Raw genomic sequence first — 14,778 nt, forward strand, 5'->3', positions numbered from 1 at the left:
CATAAGCTCAAAGACAACCAGCACAGTGACAAAGACACTCCTGTCATCCATGACAACCGAGTATCAGAGGACAAAGTGTCCAACAGGGGGACCACATCACCCTACGTTCGGCAGACCAGCCTAGAACGTCCCAACAGCAGCCTGAGCCGGGAGGTCCTGGAGAAGAAGGTAGAGCTGCCATATGAGCACCAGAAGAAGAACAGTGAGGTGAAGGTGAAGGAGGAGAGAAAGGAGGAGCAGGACGGAGCTACAGAGAGGTCAAGTGAGCACCCAACACAGGCACCCTCCACACCAAACCTCCACCCTCCCTCCACAATGCCTGTACCCATGGGCATAGCTGGTGTTCACCCCATCAACAGCATGAGCAGTCTGGAGAGAACTCGGGTGGTGGCGCCTTTCATGGGTATCAGCCCCATCCCAGGAGCTGACAGGTTTCCCTACCCGGCCTTCCACTGGGACCCTATGAGGGACCCCTACAGAGGCCTGGACATTCACAGACGAGACCCTTTGGCCCGGGATTTACTGCTAAGGAATGACCCTCTGCACCGGCTGGCAGCACCACGCCTCTATGAGGCAGAGCGCTCATACAGGGAGCGTGAGCCACATGACTTTAATCGTGACCACGCCCACCCTCTGGCTCTGGAGCAGAGGAGAGAGCAGGAGCGTGCCCAGCTGGAGGAGCGTGACCGCCTCAACATGCTCAGAGAGGACTATGAGCACGGGCGCCTCCACCCTACAATGCACCATCCTGCCCTTGATGGACACCTCCCCCACCCTGCCCCTGGCCTCATAGCCCCTGGACTCCCTGAATAAAACGCCACCCACCGCCTCTCTGAGTGCCCCACCTCCTCTCATTCCCACACTGGGCGCCCGGCCCGGCTCACCAAGACGGACTACTCCCCTGGCCACAGATATCAGAGACAGACCAGCTCACAAAGACATTGAGGCGCGGTGAGCTGAGCCTCAGCAGACTCCCTTTAGCCTTGTGCCTCACTAACCCTGAACTCACACCAAGCACTTAGCTTTGGGCAAAGCAAGACTGTATCATAGCTGTGAATAACGTCTGTGGGCAGAGACATACCCACCCAATGAACTGTTTTTGTATAAAACTACAACAAGACAATAATCATGGAACAAAATGCATTTTTAAGAGTTTCTTTTCAGTTGCTCCAGCTTTTTGTGTGCATCTCTCTTGTATAGTGACGTGGAGTAAAAATGGAATGTATAGGTCCTTTAGCACTGACGGACAGCAGTGTGTAGATAACATGTACAGTTGCTGTGCTCACTCTCTATGGATTAAAAATCATGGTACAAATATGCAAAAGAGTGTTTTGAAAGCTTTACTTTGAAAAATGTAAATAGAGGAGCATTAAGGCAGTGATACAGAATGTGCTTTTTTTGCTATTTCCACTTTTATTTTTGGTTGACACAGCCAATTAACATACTACCAGAGACCATCTATTCAACTATGCAACAAATGTCTGGGCTCCCTTTCGGAAAGCTGGCCTTCTCACCACTACCGACTGTGCACCAGTAAAGGACAAAACGCTGCATTCCCTCCACAACTCAGACTGGACAAACACTGGGTCCTTGCAGACAGCTCCAAGCTTTAACTGATCCATGCAGGATCTGTGGGTAGCAATTTGAATTGAACAAAAAGGTAGTTTTTGAGAATTACATTCTCAGATATGATGGAATTGTGGTGACAATCCTAGGAACAGTTAATGAACTATTGCCCTTGAAAGGCCTTTAATGTAAAAAGGCAGCAGCACAAAACATATACACCCCTGCCCCCGTCTTACCTCCAGTCTTGTTCTGGGGAGAAGGCAGCACATTAAACACCATGACAGCACATTGGCCCTGTGGAAGGAGTGTAAAGTAAATGTTTTGGAAATACAGTAGGTTCTGTTGGTCAAACTGTGTATTACAGTGTTAAGTTGTTGTACCTGCAAAATCAAAAGACAAAAAAAGCAAGTCTAAACTATGGACAGTTTGTTTCTAATGAACAGAGTTCTATTTTAGTAGTCCACTGAAGGTTTAGTTGTGCGCTTCAAACTGTGATATCCTGTTGTGCAGTGTTTTTTAATCCAACATAAAAATGTCCACCGGAGCCATAGTGGTTAGTCAATACATATTTCAAAAAGATTGTTCAATGAAACTTTTTGCTGTTTACCATGTACAGGGGAAAAAATTAAGTCTTTCTAGATCATGTACATAAATGAGAAAAAAATGAAGCGACTGAATCTTCAGCATGCTCCTCATTTAAACTTGTTATGTAAATTGTGCCATGTTATTAAAAAATGTGTACTAACAGTGTCGTTGGGCTTTTAGTCCTCCACCTACATGCACTGAACTGAGTCAACAGGCTGTGCTTCTTTCTGACACATAAACTATCTGGCTACAACTCACAGCTGCTTCAGAAGCATTTTATCTGCTATTGATTGTGTAGTTAAAGTAACGATAAAGATTTTGCTACTTACTATAGTCACCTCTGATCTGGTCATTCACCTGCTGATGAAAAATGTCTCCGTTCTCACTCGGTGCTGACTTACTAGAAATCCCTTGGTAGCAGTTAAAACTGCAGAAACATCATGCATCACATCAGTTGCTTGGAAAAGTGTGGGTTGTGCTTGGTTCAGTAACAGTGCTTTAAACATCAACAGCCTTCACTTGTGTATTCATGATGCAAGAATTATTGACGTTCCCATTACGCCGAATAACCACAGCATTTCTCCACCCCGCTCTGATTGATGTGGAGCACTGCAGCACCCAGGCCATGCGTCAATCAAATGTTGGCTCGACCCATTACTGCTGGAATATGTGGGTTGCCTGCCTTTCCTCCTGCTAAGTAAATGCCTCCTGCTCCTGGGACAAACACTATTGTTCCTTTAATGCCTGCACACACAGTGCTAGTTGTGGTAGTTCAGGCTGTGAACCAGGAGAGGGCGCCAAACCACTACTAATAAACATTTTTAAATCAAACTGCAAATAGCTGCAGCAAGTCAAGAAGGGGAAGATACCACCTCACCTTGCCATGTAGTTATTTTCATTAGGGCTGCAACAATTAGCAGATTAATCAATTAGTCATCTTGATGAGCAATTAATTTTTTAAGCAAATATCTGCTTCCAGTTTCTCAAATGTGACGATTGTCTGATAGTCTTACTATTCCATGATAGTAATTAAAGTCACAGCTGAGCAAAAATTCCAATTATTGTTTGGTTTAAGATTCCTACATGTGAGGGTTTGTTGCATTTCTCCATTTTATAATCCCTGTAAACTGAATGTCTTTGGATTTTGGACTGCAAGTTGGACAAGAGACAATTTAAACATCATCAAGGCTCTGAGAACTTGTAATGGCTGTTTCTTTCATAACCGGCTTGCCGTTTTCTGGTATTTTACAGAAATTCATTCATCAGAAAACACTGACAACATTAAATCAGCAGAGAAAACAGGTTAGTTGCATCCCTAATTATTACCTCTGCCAAGGGTTAGGGTTATGTTTTTACCGTTATGTTCACAGCATAGCTGAAAGATTAAAGAACCAATTTGGATGAATTTTTTTGCAGAGATAGGGTGAAAGAATAGAAAGAGAAAGGGAGTGGTGTTTCCACTACTAGGTGGGATTTAACGGTAAGTTGCATGTCTGTTAATGCCTTGTTTCTCTAGAGAATTGTTTTAAGGCTGGAGAAGTTATTAAAATATGGGGTTTCTCCCATACCCACTTTGTATAGAGTGTTGTACATCTCTTTTCATCAGTACATGTACCGTTGTTTACCTACAGTATCTATGGAGGAGAAATTCAAATAACTTATGCATTTGCAGTTTGTCGCACTGTCCACCTTCATATTCTGGCTCTAACACGTCAGGTAGAATTTGAGATATTGTCAGTGTTGAAAGCATAGCTTATTTGTAAGTGTTTTTTTGTTTATGTGTTATCCTGGCCTCCTGACCTGAGTTGTACAGGTTCGTGAACTATCCTCTCGCTTTTAGGGGGAGACACTCTTTGTGATATTGGGTTTTATCATTCTGAAATAATTACAGACTAATTGGAGTTGTGATAGGTGCAAAGCTAATCTAGAGGTATGCAAGATTAAACATCAAATGGCTGGACATGAGCATGTCATGAGCTCTTTGATCAATTCATAGTTTCAGCTCTAATCTGAAGTCTCTGGCAGGTCAGAACTGACGGGCCTGCTCAATGAACTTGCAGGAGCCATTAACCGATTATACAACATACACTTGATTTGACAAAAAATATTTTAAAAAAGTTTATAAAAATGACAAAAAACTCCTACAGCTCTCATTATTGTGAGGGGGAATGTACGGATGAAGCACCCAGTCAGCACCTTCACATACATTTAAGTCCTCAAAGCAGTTAGCAGGACCTGTTATAGCCAGAACCATTCTCAACAATAATGGGAAGAAGCCTGAGTGGGAGAGAGAAGCTATCAGTCTGCAAAGAGAGAGACTATCCACCATGGTGTCAGACAGGTGGCTCCGAGTGAAAGCCGAGTGTCTGTTAGGGATGGGATGATATATCACAATATAAAAATGTCACAATATGTATAGTTTTTCCATCCATCCATCTTTGTCAGCTTTATCCAAGACTGGGTCGTGGAGGCAGTAGTCCGAGTAGAGCCTCCTAGACTATAGTTTTGTCTAGTGATATATATCGTGTGGTCTACATGCACCAGACACTTATTTTTTGTAAATAAGAACAGAATGTACATCAATATATCTGGTTGTTCTTTACATAATCAAACCAGTGCTAGAAAAGGGGGGAAAGAGGACTAAAGTACAAGCAGCAGCTAGTTGTCATTGTCATCTTTGAATTTTTAATTGTAGTTCTGTTAACATTAATGTCAATAAGTAAAAATGTAGAAAAGCATTTTTTGATACTCGATGATATTGAAGTAATTTGATCGATACCATTAAAGTGTCAAAGTTCAACACGCAGCACTGTCCCATCTCTACTGACTGATGATGCTTCAGGGAAAATGAGTCCTGTGAATCCAACTTAAACAACACAGTGCCAAGTGAAAACAGATAAGACAAAGCACAACAAACCTAGTCAGCACCTCTGCTGTTTACAGATCACTGTGTGATGAATGGTTTCACTCTATGGACAGCAGAAGCTGAAACCTCTGGTGGGAAACTGACACAGATCTAATGGAAAAACTCAGTTATCTTATTAAACTTCTTTATTTGTTTATTTATGTGACCTACAATTTCCCCCATTAATTAACCAATTACCCACTTCCCATAATCTGCTGCAATGAGATAAATCACAAAATGCTGACTCTCTCTAAATCCTAATCACTGTTGAGGCAAGTTCTGCACCGTTTTCTCTCTGTGTTCGCCTTTTTTAGAGGAATCTTTTTTTCAAGGCTGTAGATAGTCCAATTATTTTAAAGGTGCATTAAGAATAGATTTGGAAGTATTCTGTATCACTGTATTAAAAATTTCATTCAGGATTCCCATTTCTGATGTGGTCTTAGTGGTTTATAACTCATTGTTACTGCTCCCTATCTTTAGCAGGACATTTTAATCTCATGGCAGCTTTGTTGTGTTAAATAAAGGTTACATATAAATGCTACTGTTTTAGTTATAAAGTATCTGAAAACAATATAAATTGGCCATCACATTTCCCCAGGGCTCAAGGAAATGATGGCAACTGAGTTTTGTCCAACCAAGTTTCCAAAGTAACGACAGTATTTTAATTATTATTATTTTCAACTATTAAATTTACCACTTACTTTACAAAATGATCTATCTGATCAGAACATTTTCAGTTAGATTTTCTGTTGAAGCATTTCAACTGTGCCATTTTTAACAACAGTTTGCTGCAGTAGTTCAGGTTTAGTTATCAGCTTGTGCTAAATAAGAGGTATTATGCTAAAACATTCCAGGTCGGTGTTTTCTTAAACAGCTTGAGGCTTCCCAGGCCAGTCAGTTAATATTTTGTTCATGTTAATAATTTCACTATCATCCTGTAAAAGGCGAAGTGATCAAGGCCTGCCACCCTTCACTGTAACACCCCTCATTTATGACCTTATTGCTTTGACTCCTGAACACTAACCAGGGTCCCTCTAGTCATGTAATTTAGCTTTTTGAACACAAGGTGGCACCAGTGCAGCTCCCTAGTGTATGGTGGGAGGCTCCACAGCATGTAGCACATAGTGGCCCTGTCACACTGCCTCTGACCTGAGAAGGGAGAACCAGTTTGGTGGGTTAACTAGCAGCGTATGCTCATTATTTCTCTGGAATAAAATGAACAACGTCACCATACATTCTGTCAAACTGGAAGAGCAGCATGGCGTGCTACACCGTCCTTGGTGCCTTGTTCTTATGTTGACTTCAGCTAAGAAGCAAATAAAGCCCCAGTTTTGGCATGTCAGCGGTCTGAACCCTGAAGTCTGGAATTCAGTCTGATAATGAGTCATCTGCCAGCTGGAGGGCACACCTCTCTGCCTCAGAGCTCACATGATAATCAGCAAACAAGAACATCTGATACCTTATTGCTATTGTAAACAAAACCTGTCTCAGGGAAATGATTGTCCCTGGGTTATGCAAAAGGCAGAGGATCATATTCCATTAGAAAAATAAAACTACCTAGGACGAACCTACAGAGATTCACGATCCTCTCCTATTCACATGTCCTGTACATGCCTTCCAGTCACCTTATTCTTATGTAAAACAATGCACTGGCAGAAACGCCACCCTTTTACCTTAGAAGAGAAACAATTACATGGGAACATTCATTCTTTTCTCCTTGCTGACAACACTTCTAATCACAACTAGACAAACGAGCCTGGGTCCTCCTAAAAATACTCTATTTATAAATGGGAAGGCATCCCATTTTCAGGTGTAACACTCCTCCGCTGTTTCAACTCTGATAAAAAGCACAAAAACATTTATAAACAAAGCCCACAGGTACTGCTGTCAGTTCTTCCACTGATATTATTACTTTTCAAGTTTGTTGATGTGTCCATGTGAGAACAGGTCTTGTTCTTTGTTCCAACTCTCCACACCGGCACAAAGGCTTTTCACCAGGAAGACCATCACACAACGCAGTTCAAAGTTCGGCTGAGGCTCCAGCAGGACAGTAGAGTTTCATTCTGGGTCGAAAGCTCCAGGGCCAGTGTGGAGAGGAGGAGTAGTTACACCAACCAAGGCCAATTATTAGGCAAGTTGTATTTTTGCGGATTCATTTTATTTTTGAAAAACTACAGTGCTGTCGGTCAATCGAAAATGTTGATAAACCTCAAGCCTGAATGTTTAAGAAAGTAAAAGTGAAGCTTTGGCTTACCTTAATGTACATCCGGGTATCGGACAGTGTCACTGTTGAAGTGAGAACTGCCCCCCTGAACACAAGAGGACGTTTTCAGCAAAGCAGCAGCCTGGCACACAAAAATGGAGATAAGACCAAAAACTACAAGGCTGACCTGCCTTCTGTTGTATTACACACTGGCTGACAAAAAACTAAATATAATAAAATAAAAACAAAAGTTCAACTAGAAGGGTCTCACTTGACTGACAGTTGTCTCGAGCTACAAGTAGGCCTATTCCTGTTCCTCTGTTGGAGGAATAAAAAGTGGCAGTGTGTTGTTCCAGTGTGCTCTGGCAGCACTACACCTATGATGTTACTACTCCTGTGTCTTTTTTGTTCTTTCTAGTCTAAACAAGATAACATACTCAAGGCTCATCAGGCCTACAAAGATATTAAGACAATGTAGCTTATTATTTTATTTCTACCAGGATGGTTTCAGATGACCTTCACACACTCAATGCGACACACCCTCGTTAGCTATCACACTCAGCTCCAACCGTGCAGATAAATGAACTTTAATTATTGCAGGAGCAGTTTTTCCTGTACCACAACATTTTAGTCAGCCTGCTCACGGGGAACACATTATTATGTGAATGCAGTGTGTGTACTGATGTTATGTTTGGTGTCTAGAGTCTGACCTTGTCAGTCCTCAGAAGCATACACCATCAGGCTCGACACAGCATGATAGTGACCGTTAATAACTCCCCCTAAAAATCCATTAAATACAGACCATGATGCAAGATAACAACTAGCCATGTTATATCCCCCTGCCAGGTACCTCAGACCACAACGGGAATAAGCTGTCTAGCCTCCTTAACCTACTGAACTAAGAATGCTAAGTCTACACTTTGCAGTCTAGCATATGTTCTTGTTGCCACCTGCCAACGAAAATCAGCTTTCGGCTGAGCCTACATCTAATGGACAGATATGTACATGGTCCCTTACCAAATAATGAACTACAAAAACAGGAACTAGATTAATTAAATATATCTCATAAATAATTGATTAAGAATGGTGACACAAACTCAGAATGTGACTTGGACAACATCTCTGATGCATAAAGTGAATGTGGCTGTCTAACAGAACCCGTACTGGATTCCACTTTGAGCCATTTTTACAGGGAAATAATGGCAACTTTCACACCAGTTGCTTAATTCAAAACAGCAGCAACAGTTTAGAAAAAGCCACAAAACCAGTTTTAGCCAATAACGCTCATGTATTTAACCAACTGTGAACAACAAAGAGCTTAACTGTTACAACTGACCCCAGTAGCATAACAACAGAAGCCAGGAAGAAAGCAGCCATTACAGCATCCACCAAACGATGGAGTCCACATCACAACAATGCCAACACACAAGCACTGACAAAGCATAGCCAACACACTGCGTCATAAATTTAGCCCAAGCAGCAAAGAAGTGAGGCAGTAATAGAGAATAACTGCTAGCAGTCTCGGCCGTGCCCTCCAGAGCAGACAGAGGTGTGTTTACGGGCCCCATCTGAAACGAGCAACCCTGGTGTGCCAAACGAGGCCTTCTCCCCACCTCAGGGAAAATCCTGGAGTGATGTAAGCTAACTGTTAGCAGGGAAACTTGTTTATGATTATGTTAAATGAACACTGGCTGCAATTAATGCGGATTTTCACTATAGCAGCGTCACAACTGGCATGGAGAGCGAGCAGTCATTCAACATACCTGTGGCAATGACAGGAGCAATGTTAAGCTCACTGACAGTATACAAAATGCTGTGTACACATGACGTGACTGTAGAAACAAAAGTTGTCTGGTTGAACCATAGGCCTACTATTCTGTTAAGAATTAGTCGAGATAAGAAAGTAGCCTTCACCTTAAATTCCTGTGAAATCAAACAAAACCAGAGAGAGTACAGAAGGTATATATATATGGTAGAAAATAATAGAGTAGACCATCTTGCTGTTAGTCAGCTGTGGTCCACATAAGCCGTCTGATTGCATGCTGCTGTTCTACTGATGGCATTGGATTTACTTGTCTCCTGACTCCTAGTGAGCATCCTAAACCCTAAATTCAACCTTGTTCAAATTCAGTTTTTCATGTCTTGAACCGCAGCCAACAAGCACACACAAATAAAAGAGTCCTTTACTCAAGGACTTCTGTCCTATCCATCTGAGTAGACTTGCTTTGTAAAATAGGACATGGAGAATTGTTTTGGATGACCAATAACATTATAAATCTGTCCTGAGGATCCAATGGAGACCTCTCAAAAACCTCATTAATATGAAAAAATAGGAACATGTACAGTAGTGTTCAAAATAATAGCAGTACAATGTGACTAACCAGAATAATCCAGGTTTTTAGTATATTTTTTATTGCTACATGGCAAACAAGTTACCAGTAGGTGCAGTAGATTCTCAGAAAGCAAACAAGACCCAGCATTCATGATATGCACGCTCTTAAGGCTGTGAAATTGGGCAATTAGTTGAAAGGGGTGTGTTCAAAAAAATAGCAGTGTCTGCCGTTGACTGTACAAACACAAAACTATGTTGTACAAACGTTTTTGTTTCTAGGATTTAGCAATCCTGTGAATCACTAAACTAATATTTAGTTGTATGACCACAGTTTGTTATAACTGCTTCACATCTGTGTGGCATGGAGTCAACCAACTTGTGGCACCTTTCAGCTGTTATTACACTCCATGATTCTTTAACAACATTCCACAATTCATTTACATTTCTTGGTTTTGCTTCAGAAACAGCATTTTTGATATCACCCCACAAGTTCTCGATTGGATTAAGGTCCGGGGATTGGGCTGGCCACTCCATAACATTAATTTTGTTGGTTTGGAACCAAGACTTTGCTCGTTTACTAGTGTGTTTGGGGTCATTGTCTTGTTGAAACAACCATTTCAAGGGCATGTCCTCTTCAGCATAAGGCAACATGACCTCTTCAAGTATTTTGACATATGCAAACTGATCCATGATCCCTGGTATGCGATAAATAGGCCCAACACCATAGTAGGAGAAACATGCCCATATCATGATGCTTGCACCACCATGCTTCACTGTCTTCACTGTGTACTGTGGCTTGAATTCAGAGTTTGGGGGTCGTCTCACAAACTGTCTGTGGCCCTTGGACCCAAAAAGAACAATTTTACTCTCATCAGTCCACAAAATGTTCCTCCATTTCTCTTTAGGCCAGTTGATGTGTTCTTTGGCAAATTGTAACCTCTTCTGCACGTGCCTTTTTTTTAACAGAGGGACTTTGCGGGGGATTCTTGAAAATAGATTAGCTTCACACAGACGTCTTCTAACTGTCACAGTACTTACAGGTAACTCCAGACTGTCTTTGATCATCCTGGAGCTGATCATTGGCTGGGCCTTTGCCATTCTGGTTATTCTTCGATCCATTTTGATGGTTGTCTTCCGTTTTCTTCCACGTCTCTCTGGTTTTGCTCTCCATTTTAAGGCATTGGAGATCATTTTAGCTGAACAGCCTATAATTTTTTGCACCTCTTTATAGGTTTTCCCCTCTCCAATCAACTTTTTAATCAAAGTACGCTGTTCTTCTGAACAATGTCTTGAACGACCCATTTTCCTCAGGCTTTCAAATGCATGTTCAACAAGTGCTGGCTTCATCCTTAAATAGGGGCCACCTGATTCACACCTGTTATTTCACAAAATTGATGACCTCATTGATTGAATGCCACACTGCTATTTTTTTTAATACACCCCTTTCAACTAATTGCCCAATTGCACAGCCTTAAGAGCGTGCATATCATGAATGCTGGGTCTTGTTTGCTTTCTGAGAATCTACTGCACCTACTGGTAACTTGTTTGCCATGTAGCAATAAAAAATATACTAAAAACCTGGATTATTCTGGTTAGTCTCATTGTACTGCTATTATTTTGAACAATACTGTAAGTGTTATATTAAACAATTAATTGCAAAGTTTCTAGAAAGTCACTTTCAGCTTTTCCCGTTTAGGAGTCGCCACAGTGAATCGTCACACTGACGACTCGCATGTTGACATTTGGCACGTGTTTTACACCGGATGCCCTTCCTGACGCAACCCTGATTTGAACCCGGGCCGCAGCAGTTAGGGCCTACCAGGGACGGCAATTAATTGCAAAGTTTCTAATACTCAATATTTCAGGCATCATCAGTCTTTTTAAGGCCTTCGAGGTGTAGTTGTATTAAATTACATTATAATGTAAGGGATTCCAGTTATTTTGTCTATCCCTTCCCTTATACCTCCATGCCAAACCTTCCCAGTTCACCCCATCAACAAATGGAAATGTGAAACTACATTTTTAGCCAGACTGTAAAATGCCATAATTAAATCTATTACACTGATCTTCTCTTCATTAGGAATTCTACTCCCCAAAGTCTTTACCCATCCAAATCCAGATTGATGATTTTTAAGGGAATTGTACAATTTATGAAGCAGCCTAATACAATCCCGTCCTGAGCCTCAGTGTCATTTAGCGCCCGTGTTGGCTGAAGTGCTGCATGAAGGGGAGGTTTTAGTCTGTGAAGGTGTCCTGAAGTACGTGTCCAGCATGGAGAAAGGACATTGTCTAATTACTTGGCTGGAAATAGGCTGAGAGGGAGCTTGTTGTGCTGGTGCAGAGGTGGTGTTAAATCACCACCCTGACCTTTGCCCTCACTGTGGCTATTCTGGCTGATGTTAAGCACTGACATGTTTGACTATACATACAAATTGGATAGAGTATGGACAGACACAGAGAGACACACACACCACAGAGGTAATAATAGAAATGACCCCAATTATCAGAGGGAGAAAAAAGGAAAACTGCATCTTGTGCCTTTGCCAAGACTACATTTTATTGCCAGCCTCCATTGTGCCCTCTGATGACATGGCATTGAAGGCTGATCACCTGTGATAGAGTCTAGCCGAGGTGCAGATTAAAAGTACAAATCACATTGTAAATGACTGAGCTGAGTTGCACTGTGTAACCTCCATCTAGGTCCGTGCTCCTGTTTCCAATTTCTCAGCTTGACTCAAAGAGAAGAGATAGCAGCACAATGTGGGGACCAAAGATCAGAGGAACTGTGATAGTGTGAAGCTCTAGTACACCACTGAGAGAGGTTATTAAAGCAGGTGTCCTGCCTCTGAACACATGTGGTTGGATCTGATCCTTCTTAAATTCTCTCCTCTTTCAGCGACATATGGAAGCAGGTCAAGGAGCACCTCTGACAACATTAATTTCCCCGCACATGGGATGTCTCCTGTGGCAAGGAGCTAAGTGCTGCTCTTTTTCAGTCATGCCACAATGTTCCCACCAGTGAATAAAATGTCATATAGCTGATGAGTGTCATCTCAGTGATCCATGAAGCTCACCAAACCAAGTTCCCTTAGAGTGAGGAGGATAACATGATGTTTTTGGCCCAAGTATAATCTCAGCATGGATCTACTGCTACCAGAACTGTGCTGACAGAGCACAGAGGGGAAGGTCATTTTAAAAACCACATTAGTCATCGAAATGTGAGCAGTAAACAATGACCCAAGATGATGCTGAGATTTGATGGACGTAGAGGTCGGCCTCAACAGATGACTCCATATTGACCAAATGGGAAGATGAAGAAGGTGGGGGTGGGGCTACGGCTGCTGGATGGTGTACCAGCGCTCTCTTCCTCCCAGACTGGGAGATGAGGACAACTGACAAATGAGTGCACAGATGCTGGGTAGAGCTCATGAGAAGACTGGGCTGTCTGGAGGCATAGCACACAAAGTGGGATGGTTGGCTCAGGTTGGGACTCGTTTCTCTCTCCACAGAACATCAGCTGTCTCCAGCCCACAACACGCAAGTTGTTCAAGGCGACATATGGTTGAGTACCATGCATGTCTGCATGGTGACACATTGATGCTGTGCCTCCTTTTCCAATTCTTTTTCATTGGTCATGGCACACTGTGTATTTAAAGTTCAGGCTGTCAACTTTAATTTAAGGATAATGACTGGCTGGTTGCATTGTTAAAGAACTCCAGTTGTCTATTTACTGACATACCCTCAACATCTCATGTGTGTCATATTAATGTTATGCAAATAAAAATATGAAATGAGGCTGAAGACATTAAGCAAAAAGGCTCCAAAGAGAATTCAACACAGAATACTGATTCTACATTTAATTACAGGCTACTTTGTACTGTATCCATCAAAATACTATTGAGACCCCCCCCCCAAAAAAGTGGAACTGTGTCCAAAAATGGTTGCAACTCTTCAGTCATTCATCTAATGTGGCTATAAAAGCTTACATTCACTTCATAATCTGACGTTTTACATCCAAAGTGCTAGGAGTACTGAGCCAAAATGTTAATGTACTTCTGTGCCAATGGAGCTGTTGGAACTCACTCTTCATGTATATGCACATTCCACTATCCTACCCAGACTTCCCCCTGCAACCCTCCCAGAGGTTTGTAAAAATGGCAGAAAGCTTAATGTCTGTGACAGCAGGCGTTACACTGGAGGAGAGCGACTTTGATGAGTCCCATGCTTTTAGAGGTCTCTTTTGTTAGCGGGAAGCAAATCACGCTTTACAAGATAAATCATCCCACTAGCAGCCAGCTATGACTGTGTACAACCAGATAAGGTTGCCAAGGAAACCCTCCTGGAGAACCAATGAGTTTTTTCTCCATACCAGTCTCCTTTATCTGTATAAACAATTTATACCTTTTCTAGGCAGAAGAGAGGAGGCTGGGGGAATGGGAGCCAAGCACAAATCCCCGGGTGCATAGCACAACACCACTCTCTCCCTTCAGCTTTGTGGATGAGGACACAAGTTAAAAAAAAAAAAAAAAAAAAACAATACAGGACTGGAGGACCTGGGGGAGGGGATGGCATGGCTCACTGTGCATTCATTCAATGAGAGAACAGTGTTTAGTCCATAAATCTAATCTGCACACATGCAGAAACATGCATCACTAATGTCCTTTTAATGAATGTTTTGAATGTTCAGCCATAAAAGTGGCTGGGGAAAACATCTATTACTGTGACAGCTGTGATTGTGCTGGTGTCACTGCAGCTGAACAAACCCAGAGTGCCCCTGATGTGGGGAGCAGCCAGGGAGCCATTAGGATCCATGAGTGACTTCGACTAGCCACTGATCAATGCTCTGGAGCCCTATCTATTACTGACATTCAATTATAGCAATGGAGGTCCACTTAGCACTGTTAAGAAGTGCTTCAAGTCCTTTTATTGACTACATGTCAGTGGCCTCCACAGTTGAGATATTGGCTAATAATCAGCCATCCATATATCAAGATCAGCAGCACGCTGTACAAAGTGAGAGAGGAGGGCAAGTGCTCACAATAGAAAGGCATAATACTACCACATGCATGATGTGCCTGCCAGCCACTAACTGGGGACATCATTCAGCATAATAAACTAGAAAGCTAATTTTATACAACTTTGATTAGTGCTGGCTTGTAACAAAAGTATTTACCCACCACATTAACT

At 42.1% G+C, this 14,778-nt stretch overlaps 1 protein-coding gene across 1 annotated transcript in view; it reads left to right on the plus strand.

Annotated features, from left to right (window-relative positions):
* The window catches only part of LOC109967064 (autism susceptibility gene 2 protein-like), a 12,691-nt gene extending 10,320 nt beyond the window's left edge, over positions 1 to 2,371 (plus strand). The window contains 2 exon segments of the mRNA XM_020612405.1: positions 7 to 806; positions 808 to 2,371. Of these exon segments, the coding sequence (XP_020468061.1) occupies positions 7 to 806; positions 808 to 955 (948 nt within the window). The 3' untranslated portion in view covers positions 956 to 2,371.
* The last annotated feature ends 12,407 nt before the right edge of the window (positions 2,372 to 14,778 follow it).

Source organism: Monopterus albus, unplaced genomic scaffold (genome assembly GCF_001952655.1).
Source record: "Monopterus albus unplaced genomic scaffold, M_albus_1.0 scaffold124.1, whole genome shotgun sequence".
Lineage (NCBI taxonomy): Eukaryota > Metazoa > Chordata > Actinopteri > Synbranchiformes > Synbranchidae > Monopterus > Monopterus albus.